The following is a 19,576-nucleotide window of genomic DNA, read 5'->3' as shown; positions in this document are numbered from 1 at the left end:
ATAAGAAGCCCTGATGCTTTGAGTTTATCTGCCCAGAAACCACACTGCTTTGAGGTTACCAGGAATAGCCTTTAAATTATTCATCGTGTCCAATCCAAATGGGCTCCTCAATTCAAGAGAGGTGCTGAGATACTGGAACTTGTCCACAAAAGAGTGATGAAGCTGGTGAGAGGCCTGGAGCACAGCCCTGTGAGGAGAGGCTGAGGGAGCTGGGGGTGTGCAGCCTGCAGAAGAGGAGGCTCAGAGGTGGCCTCATTGCTGTCTACAACTCCCTGAAGGGAGGCTGTAGCCAGGTGGGGCTTGGTTTCCCAGGCAACCAGCAACAGAAAACAAGAGGACACAGCCTCAAGTTGTGCCAGAGGAGGTCTAGGCTGGATGTTAGGAGGAAGTTCTTCACAGAGAGAGTGACTGGTATTGGAATGGGCTGCCCAAGGAGGGGGTGGAGTCGCTGTACCTGGAGGTGTTCAAGAGAAGACTGGCTGAGGCACTTAGTGCCATGGTCTAGTTGATTGGCCAGGGCTGGGTGCTAGTTTGGAGTGGATGATCTTGGAGGTCTCTTCCAACCAGGTTGATTCTATGATTCTATGTCATCAAAACTAATACCAATTATTAGTTTTGCATAATTCGTAACAGATTGTTGTGACCCAAGTGCAGGACATGAAGAACTGCGTATAGCTGAATGCCTTGCCATGGGGAACCTTCCCATCAGGCCCCATACCTGTCATAACTGCCAATGACGACAGACTGGCCACCAGGACTGGCAGCTGCTGTGGTGAACTCCTTCTCTGACGAGTCCCGGCTGTAGTCCAAGGTTTGGATCACATTGCCCTCCTTCCCATAAGCTACAATCTTCTTATCACAGCCTGCAGCCACAATGCTGTTGGAAGCCCATGCAAGAGCATAAGGAGGACAGGGGTGCACCACAAATTTACCCTTCAACAGATAAGAAAGGAAATGTGAATAGCTCTAGCCCCAAATGGCTTCTGCATTCAGCTATCACAGTGAGACCAGTATGAGGCCCTTCTATAGAGCCCAGTTCATGGGAGTTGTTTTGTCTTCTGCCACAGGCAGAAGGTAGACAGGAACCAGAATTGTGCAACAATTGCATTGACTTAACTAGGAGAGAAGAATCCTGCTGCCAGCAGGAACACTGGCATCATTAACTAGACTGGGCTGCACTCTGAACAGCAGTTTGTCTATGGGCCTTCAGTGCATCTTGGTAGAGGGCAGGCAAGCCCAAACCACTCCAGCTGGAACGAAAATATTTGAGTGAGAACAGCTTGAGGCACAGAGAATCCTTTTGAAGAGCAGGAGGCTCAAGAAACCCTGTCTACAGAGTGTGAGCCTGAGATCAGAGTTAACTGGGATGACTACACATTGCCTTGGGAGAAGGTGACAACAGCTATTCACTGAAACTTCATCCTGTCAAGCATCATTCTTCTGGACACTCTAACATCAGATCTTTCAAGGCACCTGAAAAACCTGATATCTCATATACTGAAACATAACTTCCCCTTTTATCACACTCAGTGTATTTCAAAGCACTCAGTCTCCTCATTTTAGTACTCAAAAAAACCTATACTGCTGAGTACTGACTGCAGCTCCTCTCCAGACCTGCCTCCATGTCCTGATCCCTTTCCAGAGCTCTTGAGCTGTGGAGGATATTGTGACATGAGGAGTTTTGCCCATGGAAGAAGGATCTTTGATACCTGTGATTCACCTGAGCCCTCATCATCAAAGAAGAAGCGTACTATGGTTCCATCTGCGTGGCCAGACAGGATTCCCTTCCCCGACACACTGCAAAGAAACACAGACAGGATGATGCAACACTGCAGCAAAATCTGCACCTTTATTTTCATATCCTGGCCCAAAGGAGCCAGTCTCAGGGACATTGTTGATGTTCCTCATGAGGGAAACCACCACCACAGATGAGCTGGGTGAAGAACATAAGAGTATCTTTGTACCTTTATCAGTGGCTGTAAAAACAAAGCAGACACAAGCATGGGGGAAAGAGAGGAGAGTGGCCAGTTCAGTGCCTTCACCATGTAAAATCACTGTACCAAACCTCCTGTATGGTTAAACCAGGGAGGCTAAGTAACCTTAAGGAAAGCAATGACTATGGACACAATTTCTTATGGGAAGGTAAACCAAACAACCCTTGCACTGGAATTCTTCCAGTAAGTTTGCAGATGACACCAAGCTAGGAGCAGGTGTTGATCTGTTGGAAGGTAGGAGAGCCCTGCAGAGGGACCTAGACAGGCTGGATGGGTGGGCAGAGGCCAATGGGATGAGATTGGACAAGGCCAAGTGCAGGGTTCTGCATTTTGGCCACAACAACCCCAAGCAGCGCTATAGGCTGGAGAGCAGCCAGGAGGAAAGGGACCTGGGGGTACTGATAGACAGTAAGCTGAAGATGAGCCAGCAGTGTGCCCAGGTGGCCAAGAGAGCCAATGGCATCCTGGCCTGCATCAGGAACAGTGTGGCCAGTAGGTCAAGGGAGGTTATTCTTCTCCTGTACTCAGCAATGGTCAGACCACACCTTGAGTGCTGTGTCCAGTTCTGGGCCCCTCAATTCAAGAAGGATGTTGAGGTGCTGGAACGTGTCCAGAGAAGGGCAACAAAGCTGGTGAGGGGCCTGGAGCACAAATCCTATGAGGAGAGGCTGAGGGAGCTGGGCCTGTTTAGCCTGGAGAAGAGGAGGCTCAGGGGTGATCTTATTACTGTCTACAACTACCTGAAGGGGCATTGTAGCCAGGTGGGGGGTGGCCTCTTCTCCCAGGCAACCAGCAATAGAACAAGGGGACACAGTCTCAAGTTGTGCCAGGGTAGGTATAGGCTGGATGTTAGGAAGAAGTTCCTCACAGAGAGAGTGATTGGCATTGGAATGGGCTGCCCAGGGAGGTGGTGGAGGCACCGTCCCTGGAGGTCTTCAAGAGAAGACTGGCTGAGGCACTTAGTGCCATGGTCTAGTTGATTGGTTAGGGCTGGGTGATAGGTTGGACTGGATGATCTTGGAGGTCTCTTCCAACCTGGTTGATTCTATGATTCTATGATTCTAACTGACACTGGGTAGTGTGACATCAGGAATCCCTCAAAGCAACACAACATAGAGAAGAAGCACCTGGACAAAGGTGTCAGACCTAGGTCCACTGTCTGTAGCACAAATGTTTTGAGTACCTCCTGAGACAAGCAGGAAGAAGGGAGCAAGGAAGAAGAAGCTGACCTAATGTAACATACCCAGAAAAAACACATTTAGTGAGAGAGTGATTTCCCATTGGAATGGGCTGCCCAGGGAGGTGGTGGAGGCACCGTCCCTGGGGGTCTTCAAGAAAAGCCTGGCTGAGGCACTTAGTGCCATGGTCTGGTTGATTGGATAGGGCTGGGTGATAGGTTGGACTGGATGATCTTGGAGGTCTCTTCCAACCTGGCTGATTCTATGATTCCATGATTCTATGATTCAAGTACAGAACCCAAACTCTATATAAGCACCATAATGACCCAGAATTGCACACTTGTCCACTGATGACTGCAACCACAGCCTTGTCATGGATACCATGACAGTAACAGCATGACCTAGGTTTAGAAATGGAAGAAGAGGGGGGAGAGTCAGGGGAAAGACTTGGGGAACAGGAGAGGAGAGAAAATGGGGAGCAGAGGGGAGTCATGAAGAGAGGGGAAGAGAAAGTGAGGAAAGAGAAACGTTCTGGAACACAGGTAAAGGCAGACAGACTTTGGATGGACTTCACAGCAACAAGAACTGAGATTCACAGACTAATTTCAGTTTGTTTTTTTTTCAATCACTCAAAACCCAGAATGACATCAGATAGTGACAATCCCACTGCCAGGAGCATGACATAGCTTACATTTTTTTAGGTGAAGGTAACTACTGAGGTAGTTAAAATGAAATCTGGATTAAAATACATTTAAATTGCACTTCATATTTTTCTCATTATAGCCTTGCCAAGGTTTTATCTGGCAGAATACTTTAACTTCTTTACTTTTTTGTAGCCCTTAAACTTGACCAGTGTTAGCAATTAGCCAGATGAAGCTAATAAAATTAATCTGTATAAAGTCATGGACTCAAATGAATCAGCATAGCCTGAAATGTGTTTGAAGGACCATCACACTGCAGTGTGGCATAGTCAGGTATCAGATCTCAGAAAGGAATTCATTCAGGGGAGCAGAGAATTTTGTTATCTCAACAGGGGGATGACAGTAGGACACTGTGGCACCCTCCCACAGCAAAGAAATATAGAATCAACCAGGTTGGAAGAGACCTCCAAGAACATCCAGACCAACCTAGCACCCAGCCCTGGCCAATCAACCAGACCATGGCACTAAGTGCCTCAGCCAGGCTTTGCTTCAACACCTCCAGGGACAGCGACTCCACCACCTTCCTGGGCAGCCCATTCCAATGCCAATCACTCTCTCTGTGAAGAACTTCCTCCTAACATCCAGCCTAGACCTGCCCCAGCACAACTTGAGACTGAGTCCCCTTGTTCTGTTGCTGCTTGCCTGGCAGAAGAGACCAACCCCTATCTAGCTGTAGCCTCCCTTCAGGTAGTTATAGGCAGCAATGAGGTCACCCCTCAGCAGCAGCAGGTATGCCAAGGCCCACAGCAGGCAGGAGACCAAGCCAAAGCAGTGTGGGCCACAGCAGTGCCATACTCACTTGGAAGTTAGGGAGACCACATAGGAATCTGTCCCATAAATCGTGGAAGACTTGTTGTTCTTTGTATTAGCTAAACGAACCTGATAAAGAGAACTTGGTCAGAGGTGCTTCTGCCTGCAAAATGTGCATTTCCCCCCAGAAGTTTCCCAGTCCATGACCACAGGAAGCCCATTGCTTTCTGATAGGTTGGAGAAGTGGAACATTTGGAGCTGCACCACTTCCACACTTCTAGAAAGGCTCAGGGAAAGGACCAAATGGTCCAGTAGAACCTCCAAGCACTAACAGGGAACCAAATGGTTCAGTAGAATCTCCAAGCACTAACAGGGAACCAAACCCAGGAAACTCAAGTCAGTGCTGTTATCTCTTTGTTACTGCACATAGCAACAGCTCCTACCCTGCAGCTCAGGTGCTTGGAAGAGCCCCTGCATGGAAAATGAGATCAGGCAAATAACAATTGTTTCTACCTTTCCTTCAGCAAGACCAAAGACAATGACATTCTCCGCTGGCCACGATAAGCAGGTCACAGCACTCTGCCAAGGAGGTAAAAAAAGAGGTAAGAGGTCCACCCTGCTCTTGCCCCACTGCTATAGAAGACAGCTCATGAACAGGAAGATCACTCAAACCAGGACAGAAAAGAGATGGGGGCACCTGGACCAACTTTAAAGAAGGATTGAGGCCCTCCATGCTGAAGACTAAACTAGATCAGAGTGAGCTGGGGTAGAGCAACAGGCTCAGAAGGGCTGAAGCAAAGCGTCAGCACTACACCAGCTGTGTTCAGTATGGATGCTCTTTTGAGAGGGTTACTTTTTTGATCAGATATGTGATTTTCCACATGCTGTTGTGGAATGTACAAACCCATAGCTATTTTACAAGGAACAAACCAGACATCATGGTGATGTGCTCGCAGACTGGTGCAGAGAACCAAACGTGCACACAGTCAGTGTGAACCCAGGCAGGCCACCTCGCTTCAGCAGAGCTGAACAGTGCCACTGTATTGAAAAGAGGCCTAAGAAGTTTTGCCAATAGCCAGAGATGAGAAGGGCTCCATAAATGATCTCTCATCTCAACTGAACACACCAAAAATGTGTAAATAACAACACTTAGCTACAGGAGAAAACCAGGCATAGCGGTAAGAAACCAGACATACAGCATCAGAAAAGAAGGATTTATTATGGTAGCAATGGCAGAAAAGGCACAAAGACAGAAAGAGAGAACAGAGAAACTCAGCACTGCAGTGGAAACACAAGAAGCTGTCTGTGTTCTGTGCACAGCAGCCCAGCCTGACCAATGCCTTGCTTCACTGATGGCCAGAGTAGCAGAATGATATGGCTTCAGTGAGGCTGCAGGGCCCTTCTCAGCCTCTCTAAGAGCAGCCACAGTGGGAGGTCACCACCCTGCTCTGAGATGTCAGCTTTCAATCCAGAGCCTGCAGCTGCCCTTCACTTGAGAGACAGCTTGAGGAAACCTGGCTCAGAAACTCCAGCAACTGCATCAGCAGCAGCTCCACCTACACCTTCCGGGGACTGGAACTAGAAGGGTAATTCCTCACAGCTGGTACTGGTTACTTCAGGGGTGTACCTAGCAGAGAACTTCTCTGGTGACTCAAAGAACATGGGGGTCACAGTGTGATAGCAACTGGGTGGAGAGCCTAGGACAGCTGCTGGGTGTTTGCTGCTGAAGGTGGGAAAAGCAGGTCAGAGCTCTGAAGTTTCTCATATTGATGGCAAAGGATTTATACTTCTGTGCAAGTAATTTGCCTTTTTCAGGTGCATCAACCTGAAGACAATCCTTCCCAGAGACCTGCTGAGCATACTGACACATGGAGGCAGAGCTAGGGCAGCAGACCACAAACAAGACCTGACTGAAATCACAGATCTGAGGTCTTGGAACATGTGGAAAATAGTTAAGAGTGAAACCTGCACACTTTACCTTTTGGGGCTTAGAGTTACCAACCTGTGAAAAAGAGCTGAGCTCAGAATCTCTCCTGTTTCTCCCTTCCCCTTAAAAAAAATCTGCTGTTACCTGAAGCTGTCTCCTGGAGAACAGGATGCTTCGAGGAGACCTTACTGTGGCCTTCCAGTATCTGAAGGGGGCCTACAAAAAAGCTGGGGAGGGACTTTTGAGGCTCTCAGGGAGTGACAATGGAGCAAAGCTGGAGGTGGGGAGATTCAGAGTGGAGGTGAGGAAGAAGTTGTTTAGCATGAGAGTGGTGAGAGGCTGGAATGGGTTGCCAGGGAAGTGGTTGAGGTCCCATCTCTGGAGGTGTTTAAGGCCAGGCTGGATGGGGCTGTGTACAGCCTGCTCTAGGGTAGGGTGTCCCTGCCCATGTCAGGGGAGTTGGAACTAGATGATCCTTGTGGTCCCTTCCAGCTCTGACTGATTCTATGGTTTTGCAGCTGACTGCACTGATCATTCAATAACTAAGTACTGTGCTGCACCCAGGTGCTGTGAAGCCTCTGAAGCCTGGTGAGTAAACATGTGTCTGGAAATTCAGACATTATCTTGGGATCAACCTGCATCTTTTGGAGAGCAAGTGTCACTGACACTGTGGCCAAGTGAGCATAAGCAAAGAAACCCCTGATTTATCTGAGGTATGCTGGAGAAAATGGAGTTAAACAGGAGTCAGGGCCTCACCGTTTGGATGAACTTGTTGCATATCATCTTCTTGTCGCCCCTGCAGAAAAAGGCAGACAAAAATGACTGTGGGTGAAGCCAGTTCTGCCCATTCTGGTTACCCTGCTCTCTGTATTCACGCTGGTTTACAGCCCTTTTCAGTTTTGTACACTGCAGTCTATCAGAAGCCAACTTTAGAAGAAAAATAATGAAAACCCAACTTCTGAGCTTCCAAACTTCTGACAACTTCCACTTCTAAGCACTTCTAGCACACCACACACCAGCAAACAAGGCTAAAGTTCTATGTCTATGAAACAAGGGACAGCAGTAGAGGCTTTTCAAACAGCAGAGGCTTTTCAGGTCCAGCTCCACAGCAGCTGAGCTGGTCCATGGGGCTCTCCAAGGCAAATCACATCTGTTGCTCACCACAGAAACATCTGAGTGATTCCTTGCAGGTTGGATAATGCACATCTGTCTTGGCTCCAGCTAGGACAGAGCTGCATTTCCTTCCTGGTAGCTAGAGTAGTGCTGGGTTCTGGATTCAGCAGAAGAATGCTGTTGCTAAGGAATCAAAGCCTTTCCAGCTTCCTATGTTGATCCAGTGCACAGGAGGACCAGAAGCTGGGAGGGAGCATAGCCAGGACAGCAGACATCAAACAGCAAAAGGGATATTCTCTACCATAAAACATGTCCAGTATATAAACTGGGGGGGATTTGGCTGGGGTAGCAGATCACTGCTGGAGCATTTAGTCAGCTGATGGTGAGCCAACGGTGAGCCTTATTTCTGTATCTCTCTTCACCATAATCTTTTTCATTATAATGTTTTATTTCAGTTAATAAAATATTATCTCAACCCATGAATTTTACTTTGTTTTTCAATTCTTATCTGAGGCCCACTGGCAAGAGGGGCAGTAAATGACTGCATGGGGCTCAGCTGCTGGCTGGTGTTAAGCCATGATGGCATCACAGCTGAGGACCAGGCAGGACACTGGTACATGTAGTACCAGGAAGCCCATTCCATGGCAGGGCAGACTCCTGCCCTTTCCTCATAGAATTACGGAACTGGAGCATCTTTCTGATGAGCAAAGGCTGGGACTGGGGCTGTTTGGCCTGGTGAAAAGCAGACTGAGAGGACATCTTCGCAATGCTCATCAATATCTAAAGGGGTGGTCAAGATGATGGGACTAGACTCTTCTCAGTGGTGTCCAATGACAGAAGGAGCACAAACTCCAACCCAGGCTGGAGGTGCCATCTTAATGGGAAGCAAAAATTCTCTCCTGGGAGGGTGCCAAAACCCTGGAACAGGCTGCAGAGAGAGGTTGTGGAATCTCCTCTGTAGAGATTCCAAACCTGCCTGGAAACCATTCTGGGCAACCTGCTCTGGATGAGTCTGCTTTAGCAGAGGGTTGGAGTAGATGATCTCCAGAGGTCCCTTTCAACCTTCAATGTGCTGTGATTCTGTAATCATAGAATGGTTTGAGTGGGAAGGGACCTTCACAGGTCCAGTAGTCCAACCTCCCTGCAGTGACCAGGGACACCTTCCACTATGCCAGGTTGCTAGGAGACCCATCCAAACTTGCCTGGCATCCTCCCGGGTGTGGACACAGCATGGTCAGACTCACCACTCCTCTCCAATCCTGTACACATAGACGATGTTGTCTGTCTGTCCGATGGCGATTTTGGTGGAGTCCGGCGAGAAGGCCATGCCTTTGACAACGTAGCTTCTCCGGCCGTACTGCGGGGAGGAGGTGAGCTCAACACCTAGGGAAGGCTGCCGGCCCCGGGACACGCTGGGGACCCTGGTGGCAACAGCAGCCCCGTCCCCGGTTCCCAGTCCCCGACCCCTCACCTTGGCGTCGGCAGGCTTGGTGGAGAACTTGTCTCGCCGCTCGCCGTGCTCATCGTAGAGCAACACGACCCTGTCCGCCGTGCACACGGCGAACCGGGAGCTGCTGGCCGACCACGCCATGCAGGTCACCCGGGCGGTCCCGTCCTGCGGGCACACACAGGCTTAGCACCCCCGGCTCGCTCCCTCCCCGGTCTGCCCTCCCTCGCTTCGGCCCAGTGCGCTCGGCCTGGCCCGCCCTGGGCATACGCACAGGCTCAGCACCGCCGGCCCGCCTCTGCCCCGGCCCGCCCCGCCCGGCCCGCTCCCCGCCCGGCTCGCCCCTTTCCCCCTCTTCCGGCCCGCTCTGACCTGCGGGGCCAGCAAGGTCCGCACATGCCGCAGCTGCATCGCACCGGACACCGGGACCGAGGCAAGGACCGGGACGGGCCCGTGCTGCCGCCGCCGCCTCGCCCGCCTCGCCCCGCCCCCGTTGCCGCGGCAACCGCAGCGCCTCCGCCGCTGCTCACGTCATCGCGCCGAGCCCCGCGGCCGAAGCTGCTCCCCCGCCGCTCGGGTCTCCGGTCGCGCTGCTGTCGGCTTGGCTCGACTCGGCTCGGCTCGGCTCGGTTCGGCCCCGGCATGGAGGCGCTGCGGGCGGCGGGACGCGCCGTGCTGCGGAGCCCGCGCCTCGCCCGGCACGGCCTGGGGCTCCGCCGGCGGCGCAGTGAGTGCGGGTTGCGGGTCGCAAGGGTCGGCAGGGGGACGGGACGGGACATCGGTCCGGGCGGGGAGCCTGCGTCTCCATCCGGTTGGGCCCGGGGCACGGCCAGTGCTTGCTACGGGGAACGGTGCGGAGCTGGGCCGTGGGCCGAGGCGGGGTGGCAGCCGTGTGGGATAGGGGGAACGGGAAACGGGCTGCGGCTGTGCCGTAGGGCAGCGGGGCGCTGCTGTAGGGCAAGCTGGAGCAGGACCTGGGGCAGGTTGTGGGGCAATAGGCCACGGTGGGCAGCAGCGATGTGGGGCTGCTGGCGGTTCCTCCCTGCCAGGCTCCCCCGGCCGCCAGGCTCCCCCGGCCACCACTCTCTTGCCCCACTTTGCAATCGAGGCCACCCGCAGCGGTGGGCTGAAGTGCCTGGGGCGGCCGTGGCGGGTGCGGGTGGAGGTGCCGGGTGCTGCAACACGCTGTGCCTCATCTGGGGGCACCCTCCAGGGCTCCGCAGGCCCTTCCCCTCCCTCAGCCACTGCACCAGGTCCTCTGCAGATGTGAGCACAGCATCATGGAGTCATTCTTGTTGGAAAAGACTTCTGAGAGATCATCAAGTCCAGCCATTAACCCAGCACTGCCGGGTCACCACTAAACCGCGTCCCTCAGCACCACCCTTTACGTGGCATTTAAAGCCCTCCAGGGACGCAGACTCCACCACTGCCATGGGCAGCCTGTTGCAGGGCTTGACACCCCTTTTGGGGAAGAAGGTATCCATCGTGTCCAACCTAAATGGGCTCCTCAATTCAAGAGGGATGTTGAGATACTGGAACGTGTCCAGAGAAGAGTGACAAAGCTGGTGAGGGGCCTGAAGCACAGCCCTGTGAGGAGAGGCTGAGGGAGCTGGGGGTGTGCAGCCTGCAGAAGAGGAGGCTCAGGGCTGACCTCGTTGCTGAACTACCTGAAGGGAGGCTGTAGCCAGGTGGGGGTCAGTGTCTTCTCTGAGGCAACCAGCAACAGAAGAAGGGGACACAGTCTCAAGCTGTGCTGGGGCTGTATGTTGGGAGGAAGTTTTTCACAGAGAGAGTGATTTGCCATTGGAATGGGCTGCCCAGGGAGGTGGTGGAGTCACCATCCCTGGAGGTGTTCAAGAGAAGACTGGATGAGGCACTTAATGCCATGGTCTGGTTGATTGGCTAGGGCTCGGTGACAGGTTGGACTGGATGATCTTGGAGGTCTCTTCCAACTTGGTTGATTCTATGATAAATCTCCTATGGTGCAACTAGAGACCATTTCCACTTGTCCTATTGCTTGTTCCTTGGGAGGAATCTTATGCAGGCCTGCATGCTGCTGATTGTCACACCACCTGTGGCACAGGCAGCTCTAATACTGGCCCTGCAGTCCCATGTGGAAGCCCTGAAGACCAAGGGAGTTGTGCCTAGGCTGTCTCAGTCACAGCTTGAGCATCTGAGCTTACTCTGGCATCCTCAACATGTGTGGGCTCTGTCTCAAAGTTTGGAGTGAGATGGTGCTCTCTTACCCTGGGCAGAGGTCCCTGACACATGTGTCACATCAGGTGGGTTCCTTGGTAGTTATCATTTGTGCAGGAGTATGCTGTGCAAATACAGTCTCCTGATTTCCCTGTGGGTTCAGGTTACTCCAATTATGAGTTGAGCCTTCTGAAAGTGTGCCAGTAATGTTCAGGGAGCTAATCCCAGGAAAGAGATGAAAAATAACCCTGAACAGTACTAGGAGAGTGTGAGCAGTGGATACCTGGGCAATTCCCAGGGCAGGGTGCAGACCTGCTGTTTGTAGCACAGCATGTAGTGTCTGTATTCCTGTTCCCTCACTCCTCTTCTGTGGGCTGAATCCCCAGGAAAGGCTGTGGTTCCCCATGTCTTTGGCCCTTCTGTGTATCTCTCTTCTCACCATCCTTATGTTTTTTAGCTACTGAGTAAAGTAAATGTGCTGACAGCTCTCCTTGAAAACTGTGACCGGGCAGTGCTTGGCACAGGGAAACCTTCTGCCAAGGCCTGTTGGTCTGATGACTGAAGCTTTTGCCTTTGGTGAGAGTGAGCTTGCTGTCAAAGCATTGTCCTGTGGGAGCAGAGGTTGAGTTGATGGTTCTGAGGAGCTTGGTTTGTGTATTCTGTGCCCACAGTGGTTGTGTCAGGACTGGTGTAGGGCCATGACTCTTTTTTCCACCAGCACAGCTGCTGTGAGGCAGAAGATGCTGATGAAATGGGCTGGCTTCTGAAGGAAGCTGAAGATGCTGAGGTTTGACCCTAGGGAATCTTTCTTGACTGAGCAGATGCTCTGCTCATTGGGTTTTGTACTTCATTTTCTTTTTTCTTGACTGCAGCAAAAGGGTTTGAAAAGTGAGGGCAGAGGAAACGGAGCCAGTGCCCCTTTAATTCTGTGACCTGCAAAATAATGCATGGGGGAGCTCTCTTCCCTCTGTGCCTTGGAGTTCATCCATAAAACATATTTTCCAGGAAGCTAGCTTGCGTCCTTGAAATGCCAATCTGAACTCTTCCTTATCACAGAATCTTTGTGGTGCAGCTGCTGCTCAGCCACCTCAGCAGTATGGCAAGTGCTGGATGAGCTGCCCCTTCCCTGCCTTGGCAGGGGGGTTGGACTCGATGATCTCTAGAGATCCCTTTCAACCTCTAACATTCTGTGCTTCTGTGATTCCCTGCCACCTGCAGGGTCTGGCTGTGGTTACCCTGGATTGATGTGGAGATTTTGTTCTGACCAAGAGCAGCAGTAAATGCTGCTGTTTCTGAGGTGTGCCAGTGGTTTAGGCGGGTGAGATGAGTGCCATACTGAGAACATCCTGCTTGTAGTGATACAGATGAGACCCAGGAATGGGAGGACTCTGCAGATAATGGTGAACATTACAGCATCTGAGGCCCTTTGCAGATATTCAGGAGCTTACCATCTGTGCTGACAGGGGTGGAGGACCAAAGCTGTGAGGGCAAACTGTCCTCTCATTCTGTTCCTCTTCCAAGAACGTCATGAAGTCAGGAGAGTGCCCAGCTGAGTGCAAGTAGCAGCAGTGAGGCTGCAGCAAGGTGGGGTGGTTCTACTGGGACCAGCCATGGGACCTCTGGCTCACAGCTTCTAAGGTATTTTGTCTTTGCAGAGCTTCCTGAGAGCTGGGCTGATATGCAGGAGCCGCTGCTCGAGGGGATGTGCTTCACACTCAAGTATCTAGGCATGACACTGGTAGAAACACCCAAAGGAGAAGACATGGCTGCTGCTGCCATCCGAAGGATCGTGGCCACGGTGAGAGGCAGGGTGGAGAAGAGCCAATCCATAGCCCAGCCCCTGGGCTCTGGGGAGGGTCTCTGTCCAGCCCTGAACCCCAGTGCTGTCCTCAAGGGGAGGCTAGCTGTCCCTGCCTTTGTCTATGGGTAAGCTGTGTCCTGCAGGACAGCCATTGCTTCCTGCTCCCACACTAGGAGCATGGTTGGGAGCAGAGCTGTGCCAGTCACAGCATGGAAAGGAAAGTGCCAGGGAGGTGGGGTCTGTAGGAGATTCACAGAATGTTAGGGTTTGGAAGGGATCCCTAGTCCAGCTCCCCTGCCAAAGAAGGATCACCTAGGACAGGCCACACAGGAACACATCCAGGTGGATTTTGAAAGTCTCCAGAGAAGGACACAATCTCTCTGGGCAGCCTGTTCCAATGCTCTGTCACCCTCACCATAAAGAAGTTTCTCCTCATGGTGAGGTGGAAATTCCTTCGTTCCAGCTTATACCTGTTGTTCCCTGTTTGGGTGTTACCCACCCCACCCCCCACTTTAGGAATCACCCAGACTAGACTCAGCAGCTCTGAAAATTGAATGAAGCTTTTATATTTACAGCTTAGCACAATATGCAAGCAGATATTTACAGTATATACAGTTATATACTGAAATGTACAAGGTAAAAGGTAATACAGAAACACAACAGCCCTTCCAGAAACCACAGTCCCTAGGAGGGGCTCCCAACTGCCCTTCCACCTTCTCCCACCCCTCTCTACCTTTCCCCAGACATTGCCCCAAGGAAGAATGGAGGGCTGGCCAGGGGGGTTAGAAAGCAGGTGGATTAATCAGGTTAGATTAGAGAGAGAAAAATGCAGCCCACAGCCTGGACAGAGAGTGATTACCTTATCTGTGTTTGGGTTTTTGCTCTCACAGCTCTCAGCAAGCCTATGAGTGAAGTAGACATCACCATTGTTTCCCTTTCACAGCCTGTAGTCTAGTTTTTCTCACCAAAACATTCTAGCTAGCTCCAAACTAGCACACTGTCCTATTACTAGGCACCACCAAAAAGAGACTCATAGCTTTGTCTTGGCCCCCACCCCTCAGATATTTATAGACATGAATAAGATGCCCTCTCAGCCTTCTCTTTTTGAGACCCAACACACCCAGTTCTCTCAGTCCTTTCCGTTGTGCTTGGTAATGGTGTGCATGCTTTCCAGGGGTGCTCTGTGCAGGCCTTGCCTGGTCTTCAGGCTCTGCTCTCCCACCCCTGCAGCAGGAGCTTTGCAGCAGGGTTCCAGGTGGGTGGCACTGGGAACTCCTGCCAGTAAAGGGCAGTGGCAGCCCTTGCTTGATTTACAGAGCTGTCTGTTGTCTCCCCATTGCCAGGCACGGGTGGGAGCTCGCAAGTTCCAGAAGGTGATTCTGACAGTGTCTCCGAGGGGCATCTCACTGCAGGATGCAGACACAAAGGAGATGGTTGAGAACATCTCTATTTACAGGTGGGCATGATGTGTGGAGACATTTACCAGCAGCTGGCTAGAGACTAATGGCATCTTGAGCAGCCAGAGAGGGCTGGCCCTTCTGCCAGTGCACCTTCAAGCTGAGGTCTTCCTTTGGCTCCCTGAGGCCTTGGCCCTCTCCCCACTGTGCCCTATAGTGCTGCCTGAGGCTGGATGCAAACAGATCCTGAGTTCTGTCTCAGTCAATTTGCCTTTGCTTGGACTCAGCTTTTCTATTCTGATGTTCAAGCAGGATGAGGCTGATTGTTGGGAAGTTCCACAGTTAGGGCACAGCTGCATGTCCGTCTCTCCACGGACACAGGACCACCCTTTTGGCTGTAGTGGCAGGAGAGTGCCATTGGCTGACTGGGGTGGGCTGAAGGCAGCTGCTCTGAGAGCTGATGTGAGATTTTTCTGCTGCTGCCAGCTTTGCTTTGGTCAAGTTGGGTGTCTGGATGATGGGTGTGAGGGGAGCATGGCTGCAGACCGGTAGCTGGAAGGGAAGCAGAGACAGGATGTCTTTTTGGTGCTGCCAAGAGGTTGGGCTACCTTGTCAGCTGGGGTGGATGAAAAGCTCAGGCTGTCAGCACTGCTAGGAGCTCAGCAGAAGAGCTGTGCTGGGGTCCTTACTGCTCTGAGCAGCTCCTCTTTGCCTGCAGGATCTCCTACTGCACAACAGACAAGCTGCAGAACAAAGTCTTTGCTTACGTTGCCCAGAGCCAGGAAAGTGGGGCACTGGAATGCCATGCCTTCCTCTCGCCCAAAAAGAAGATCGTAAGCACTTCCCTTCTGCTCTTGGCTCCATGAGGTAAGGGTGGAAGCAAGGGCCTTCCTTCTCCACCTCCAGAGAGAGAAGGTCCTGACCTCTGTGCACTTTGGCTGGAATAAAGCCAGGAAGCATGTATGCTCATGCTGCAGAGGCAGGTAGCAAGCAAATAAGGAGGTTCTTCTATCCCAGCTCCTCTGGTAGCTCCTCTGGGGGTCTGTGGCCTTCCACGTGTGTTCAGTAGATAAAGGCAACAAGGGAGGCCTGGGGGCTCTTGGATTTCATGGCAGTGGGATTGTCCTGGCTTGAGGGCCCAAATGGAAGCAGACATCCTCTCTTTCTCATGCACAGGCCCAGGCTGTGACTCTGACTGTGGCCCAGGCCTTCCAGATGGCACTAGATCTATGGGAAGCAGCACATGCAGGTAGGAGGAATCTCTCACATGTGTTCCTCTGCCCAGACCTGGGACAGAGATCTCCCACGTGTAGCCCTGTCCTGGGCTGTGTGGAGAGATGGCTCACTGCTTGTCTGGTGAGACAGCAAACAGGGAGAGTCTTGTCCCTGCTGTGGTGTTCTTGGCTGCTGCACCCCATGCCAGCCTGCTCTGTCGTTGTCTGGGGCGGGTGTTGGGGTGTCTCTGCTGTCCACGCTGAACTCCACTGCTGAGCTGTAGCACATTCTGGGGCTCTGTGGCACCTGCCCTGAGCATGGATCCTTCACCCTTGTTTGCATCTGCCCTGAGCACTGATCCTGCACCCTTGTTTCTACCCTCCCCCAGGCACGTTGGGGGCGTCTGCCCCTTGCCCACAGTCCTGCCTGTACATCCCCAGATTGCAGGTACTAACTCTGCTGCTTTTGCCCTGTCCCAGGCTCTAGGCAGGAACAGCCCCTTCACCCTTCATGTGTCTTGGAGAGCAGTGAGCCCAGCAGACCCAGTGAGCCAGCTCCCCCGGGGAGCCCTCCCTTCAGACACCAGTTTGGGGTACAGTATGTGCAAGTCTGGCCCATGCCCAGGGCTGTCTCCCATTAGGGAAGGAAAAGAGTAACCCTTATGCAGCTCTCCCTTCCTGGCCTTCCAGGACCCTGTTAATGTTTGTGTGGCCTCCCTTGCCTGACATGAAGAAGGGGACTGTGCTCTGCTGGCTTCCAAGGCAGGCATGGATCCTTGGGTAGTCTTTGCTCTAGGAGGTGTCCTGTCAGGCCCAGCATTGCTGCAGCCCCCAGCCCTGCTCAGACAGGGAGCTGGGACCTGCTCTGCACACTTAGTGCCACAGCTAGGGGTGAGATGCTGTTTCTGAAGGAGAGGACCCTTTGGTCATCGTCTTGCCAGCCTGGGCCGTGTGGTCAGCCCTGCCCATCTGCACTACACCCTCTGCACATCCAGAGCCCAGTGAAGCATTGCCAGAGTTGCTGGTCTCACAGTGTCCCTCCCCAGGAGCCTCTCTGAATGCTGGCTTCTTGGCCTCACGCTTCCAGTGGTGGCCCAGCCTGGGGTAACACATGCTTACAGCCTGCTCCTGGGTGGCCCCTCTGCCTGACTCTCCAGCTCAAGACGTTGCTGGGCAAAGGTGCTCTGGGTGCAGCAGCCATCCCGGCTTGTTCCCTGCTCACAGCCCATGTTTGTGCTCTGCCAACTGGAGGGGATGTGAGCAGAGCCGAGGTCTGTCTGTCTCCTTTTGCTTGAGCCCTGAGGATTTCAGCAGCACAGTGCTGCAGGTGCCTCCTTTTCCCTTTGCCTGTGCCTGGTGGGTGACCGTGTCTTGTGGTGGGGCAGGGGACTGCCCCGTGGCTCCAGAACAGGCTCTGGGCAGCCCAACACTGCTCCTGACACAGACTTATCCAGGCAGTGAAGTGTCATGTTGGCTTTGTTTGTTTGCCAGGAGGAGGAAGAGGAGGAGGAAGATGATAACATCGGTGAAACCTTATCTGGGTAGGTGATGAGTGGCTGCTTGTATTCAGGGAACCCTTTGATGAGCCCTGTCTTGTTTCCTTCTTTGTGCTCCATGCAAGAGGAGCCGAAGCCTTGGGTATAGTGGGAGCACGGAGATCTGCATGGAAGTAGGGGGAGAGCTTCCTGCTGCTCTTCACACTTCCATCGAGTGAACAGGGAATTGTGCTGTGGTAGGGAAGATGCTGACCCTCAGGATGTACCTAGAGATGGTACTTGTTTTGTTTCTGCCACTGTTTGTTGAGGACAACCTATCCAGACATACTTCTCAAGTGGCACTCAGGGTTTGGGCCAGGATGGAGGCCTGGTCATGGTGACTTCTGCATGGAATAGGACCTGGGGCTGAGCTCACTGGTGCCTGTCCTGTGCTTGGGAGGAGCTGATGGTACCAGCCCAGCAGTGGAGAATTAACCCCTAGATGTTTGCTGAAGTGCCTGTGGTGGTTATTGCAACATTATGGCTGTTCTCCATATGCCTGGCACCTGGCTGGAGTCTGACAGCACTGAGCCTGGTCTGAGCTGTGTCAGACAGCAATCAGTACAGGCACAGATGGGAGCAATGTCTGTGAAGGGCCTTGAGGAGTGGCAACTCTTTGTATCTAGGGGCTCCTGATGGGGTGGAGATGTGGTTTTGCAGTCTGAGGAAAGGCTGGACTGGGGAAAGGGTTTGGTGATAATTGGGCTTCTGCACTACTGAGTGCCTGTTGCTGCTGTGCCATGCCAGTTTTGTCAAGGTGCTGCATCTCAGCAGGCCTTGCTTCGTGCCTGATCAGTGCTCTGTTCTCTTCCAAAGCAGCATAGAGGAGCTGGAGAGGGGAGCCCACAGCCCAGCAGGTAAGTTTCTTCCTTCAGTGCTGAGCTGCCATATCCCCAGCACGTCCTCTGCAGCAGGAGGGGACTGGTGGCTCACTGAGGAGGTCTGCCTCCCCTCCCGGGCTGTGCTGGGCTGCAAACCACACATCTCACGCTCTTCTTTCATCTCGATTTCAGGGTCAGCACCTTTTGTGCCCAGAGCAAGCTCTCCTACTGCACAGCTCCTGTGCTACCACCTGGGACAACTCTCAGATGGATGGAGGGGGCCAGGAGGGGTTGGAGACCTCCCTACAGCTGGCCTCAGGATTGCTGGCCCTGAGACTGCTCTGGGATAAGCTAAACCTTGGCAACAACGGACCAGCCACTCAGGATTCACCCTGTGCCTGCCCCCGGGCCAGAGAGCGCCTGCCCCTGGCACTGCCTGCCAGGCCTGGGGCCTGCTGGCACCGCTGCCACGCAGAGCACAGCCTGCAACGCCCGCGCCCTGTCCTGCATGCACCGCCTCAAGCTGCAGCTGCTCCCCACCCAGCTCAGGCTGGTGGACCAACGCTCCCTGCTCTGCCCACTCCCAGTGCAGGCAGGGCCACCCCGAGTGCACCTTGTGCCGCACTGTGTGCCCTGCCTCGCTCGGCCCTCCTGCCCTGCTCCTTGTGGTGGCCACTGGTGACCAGCTGATTCTGAGCGGCCCCTGCAGCTGGAGGAGGACGCTCAGCATCCGTGACCCTCGGGAAGCTGGAGGAGTGAGGAAGGCCCTTCCCCTGCAGCCCAGCCCCGCACCTTCTCACCAGTGAGATGAGCTGCTTTTTAAAGGAAAGCTCTGCCTTTGTAGGGAAATAAACTGAGGTTTTTTTACCGTTGCCACTCGGGTTTGATGGGTTACCAGGAGCCAGGGTGCAAGGTGCCCTATCTCCTGCACTTGCTGCAGCGAAGCTTGCTGGGCTGTGCCTTGAGCCCACAGAGCCTGTGGCTGCCCTGGAGCTCCCACATCTTCACCTGCTAGCATGGGGGAGTGGTCCTCCCTTTGCTGAGGGCTCTGAGGGCTCAGGGTGGTCCTTAGGTGGGGGGTGCTGGTCCAGGCTGTGCTTGTGTGTCTTGAGCACTGCAAATGTTATGTGGCCCACCAGGAACTGGCCTTGCTGATGCCAGTCAGGGAGGACACAAGCCCCTGTGTGCCAGCAGGTCTCTACCTCTCCCCACGTGCCTACTGCTTTGGGGTGCCTCTGTCCTGCTGCATGCCTGACTGTGGTATGGACACACAGGTATGCCATGCCCTTGGTCTCCTTCCCCAGCCAGCACAGGGGAGGCTGCAGCCAGCAGGATGTCTGCTTCCTCCAAGTAGCAGCTTGCAGCTGCTCGCCAGGTGGGGACATTGCTTCTGGGTTCCTCTCACACTACAGCACGTCTCCCTTTCTGAGTCTGCTGGCACTGATAACCCCAGTAGAGCAGGACTCAGAGTGTGGCCTGGGCTGGCTGAGCCCATTTCCCAG

The 19,576-nt window shown here is 53.2% G+C and overlaps 2 protein-coding genes across 5 annotated transcripts in view; one reads left to right on the top strand and one right to left on the bottom strand.

Annotated features, from left to right (window-relative positions):
• Positions 1-9,601, bottom strand: part of IFT172 (intraflagellar transport 172) — a 45,374-nt gene extending 35,773 nt beyond the window's left edge. The window contains exons 1-8 of the mRNA XM_064146465.1: positions 9,483-9,601; positions 9,135-9,278; positions 8,908-9,020; positions 7,307-7,346; positions 5,137-5,202; positions 4,673-4,752; positions 1,710-1,797; positions 719-933 (exon numbers count right to left, since the gene is read on the bottom strand). Coding sequence (XP_064002535.1) covers positions 719-933; positions 1,710-1,797; positions 4,673-4,752; positions 5,137-5,202; positions 7,307-7,346; positions 8,908-9,020; positions 9,135-9,278; positions 9,483-9,521 — 785 coding nt within the window. The 5' untranslated portion in view covers positions 9,522-9,601. The remainder of the gene's footprint in view (positions 1-718; positions 934-1,709; positions 1,798-4,672; positions 4,753-5,136; positions 5,203-7,306; positions 7,347-8,907; positions 9,021-9,134; positions 9,279-9,482) is intronic.
• Positions 9,602-9,641: 40 nt separating this feature from the next.
• Positions 9,642-18,950, top strand: LOC135176954 (low density lipoprotein receptor adapter protein 1-like). 4 transcript variants are annotated; one of them, XR_010302874.1, is made up of 9 exons: positions 9,642-9,837; positions 12,962-13,104; positions 14,451-14,563; positions 15,223-15,337; positions 15,681-15,753; positions 16,199-16,264; positions 17,210-17,259; positions 18,073-18,110; positions 18,267-18,318. XR_010302874.1 is itself a non-coding variant. In XM_064146464.1 (9 exons), exons 1-9 carry the CDS (start codon positions 9,753-9,755, stop codon positions 18,422-18,424), a joined length of 888 nt encoding a protein of 295 aa, XP_064002534.1. In that variant the 5' UTR covers positions 9,644-9,752; the 3' UTR covers positions 18,425-18,950. The 4 variants fall into 4 exon arrangements, 2 of the variants coding, with proteins under 2 accessions (XP_064002534.1, XP_064002533.1); XR_010302875.1 differs by having other exon boundaries at positions 18,070-18,110; positions 18,267-18,315; XM_064146464.1 differs by having other exon boundaries at positions 9,644-9,837; positions 16,199-16,311; positions 18,267-18,950.
• Positions 18,951-19,576: the final 626 nt, after the last annotated feature.

The sequence above is a fragment of the Pogoniulus pusillus genome, chromosome 7 (genome assembly GCF_015220805.1).
Source record: "Pogoniulus pusillus isolate bPogPus1 chromosome 7, bPogPus1.pri, whole genome shotgun sequence".
Taxonomy (NCBI): Eukaryota; Metazoa; Chordata; class Aves; order Piciformes; family Lybiidae; genus Pogoniulus; species Pogoniulus pusillus.
This window is presented reverse-complemented; position numbering and strand designations above follow the sequence as displayed.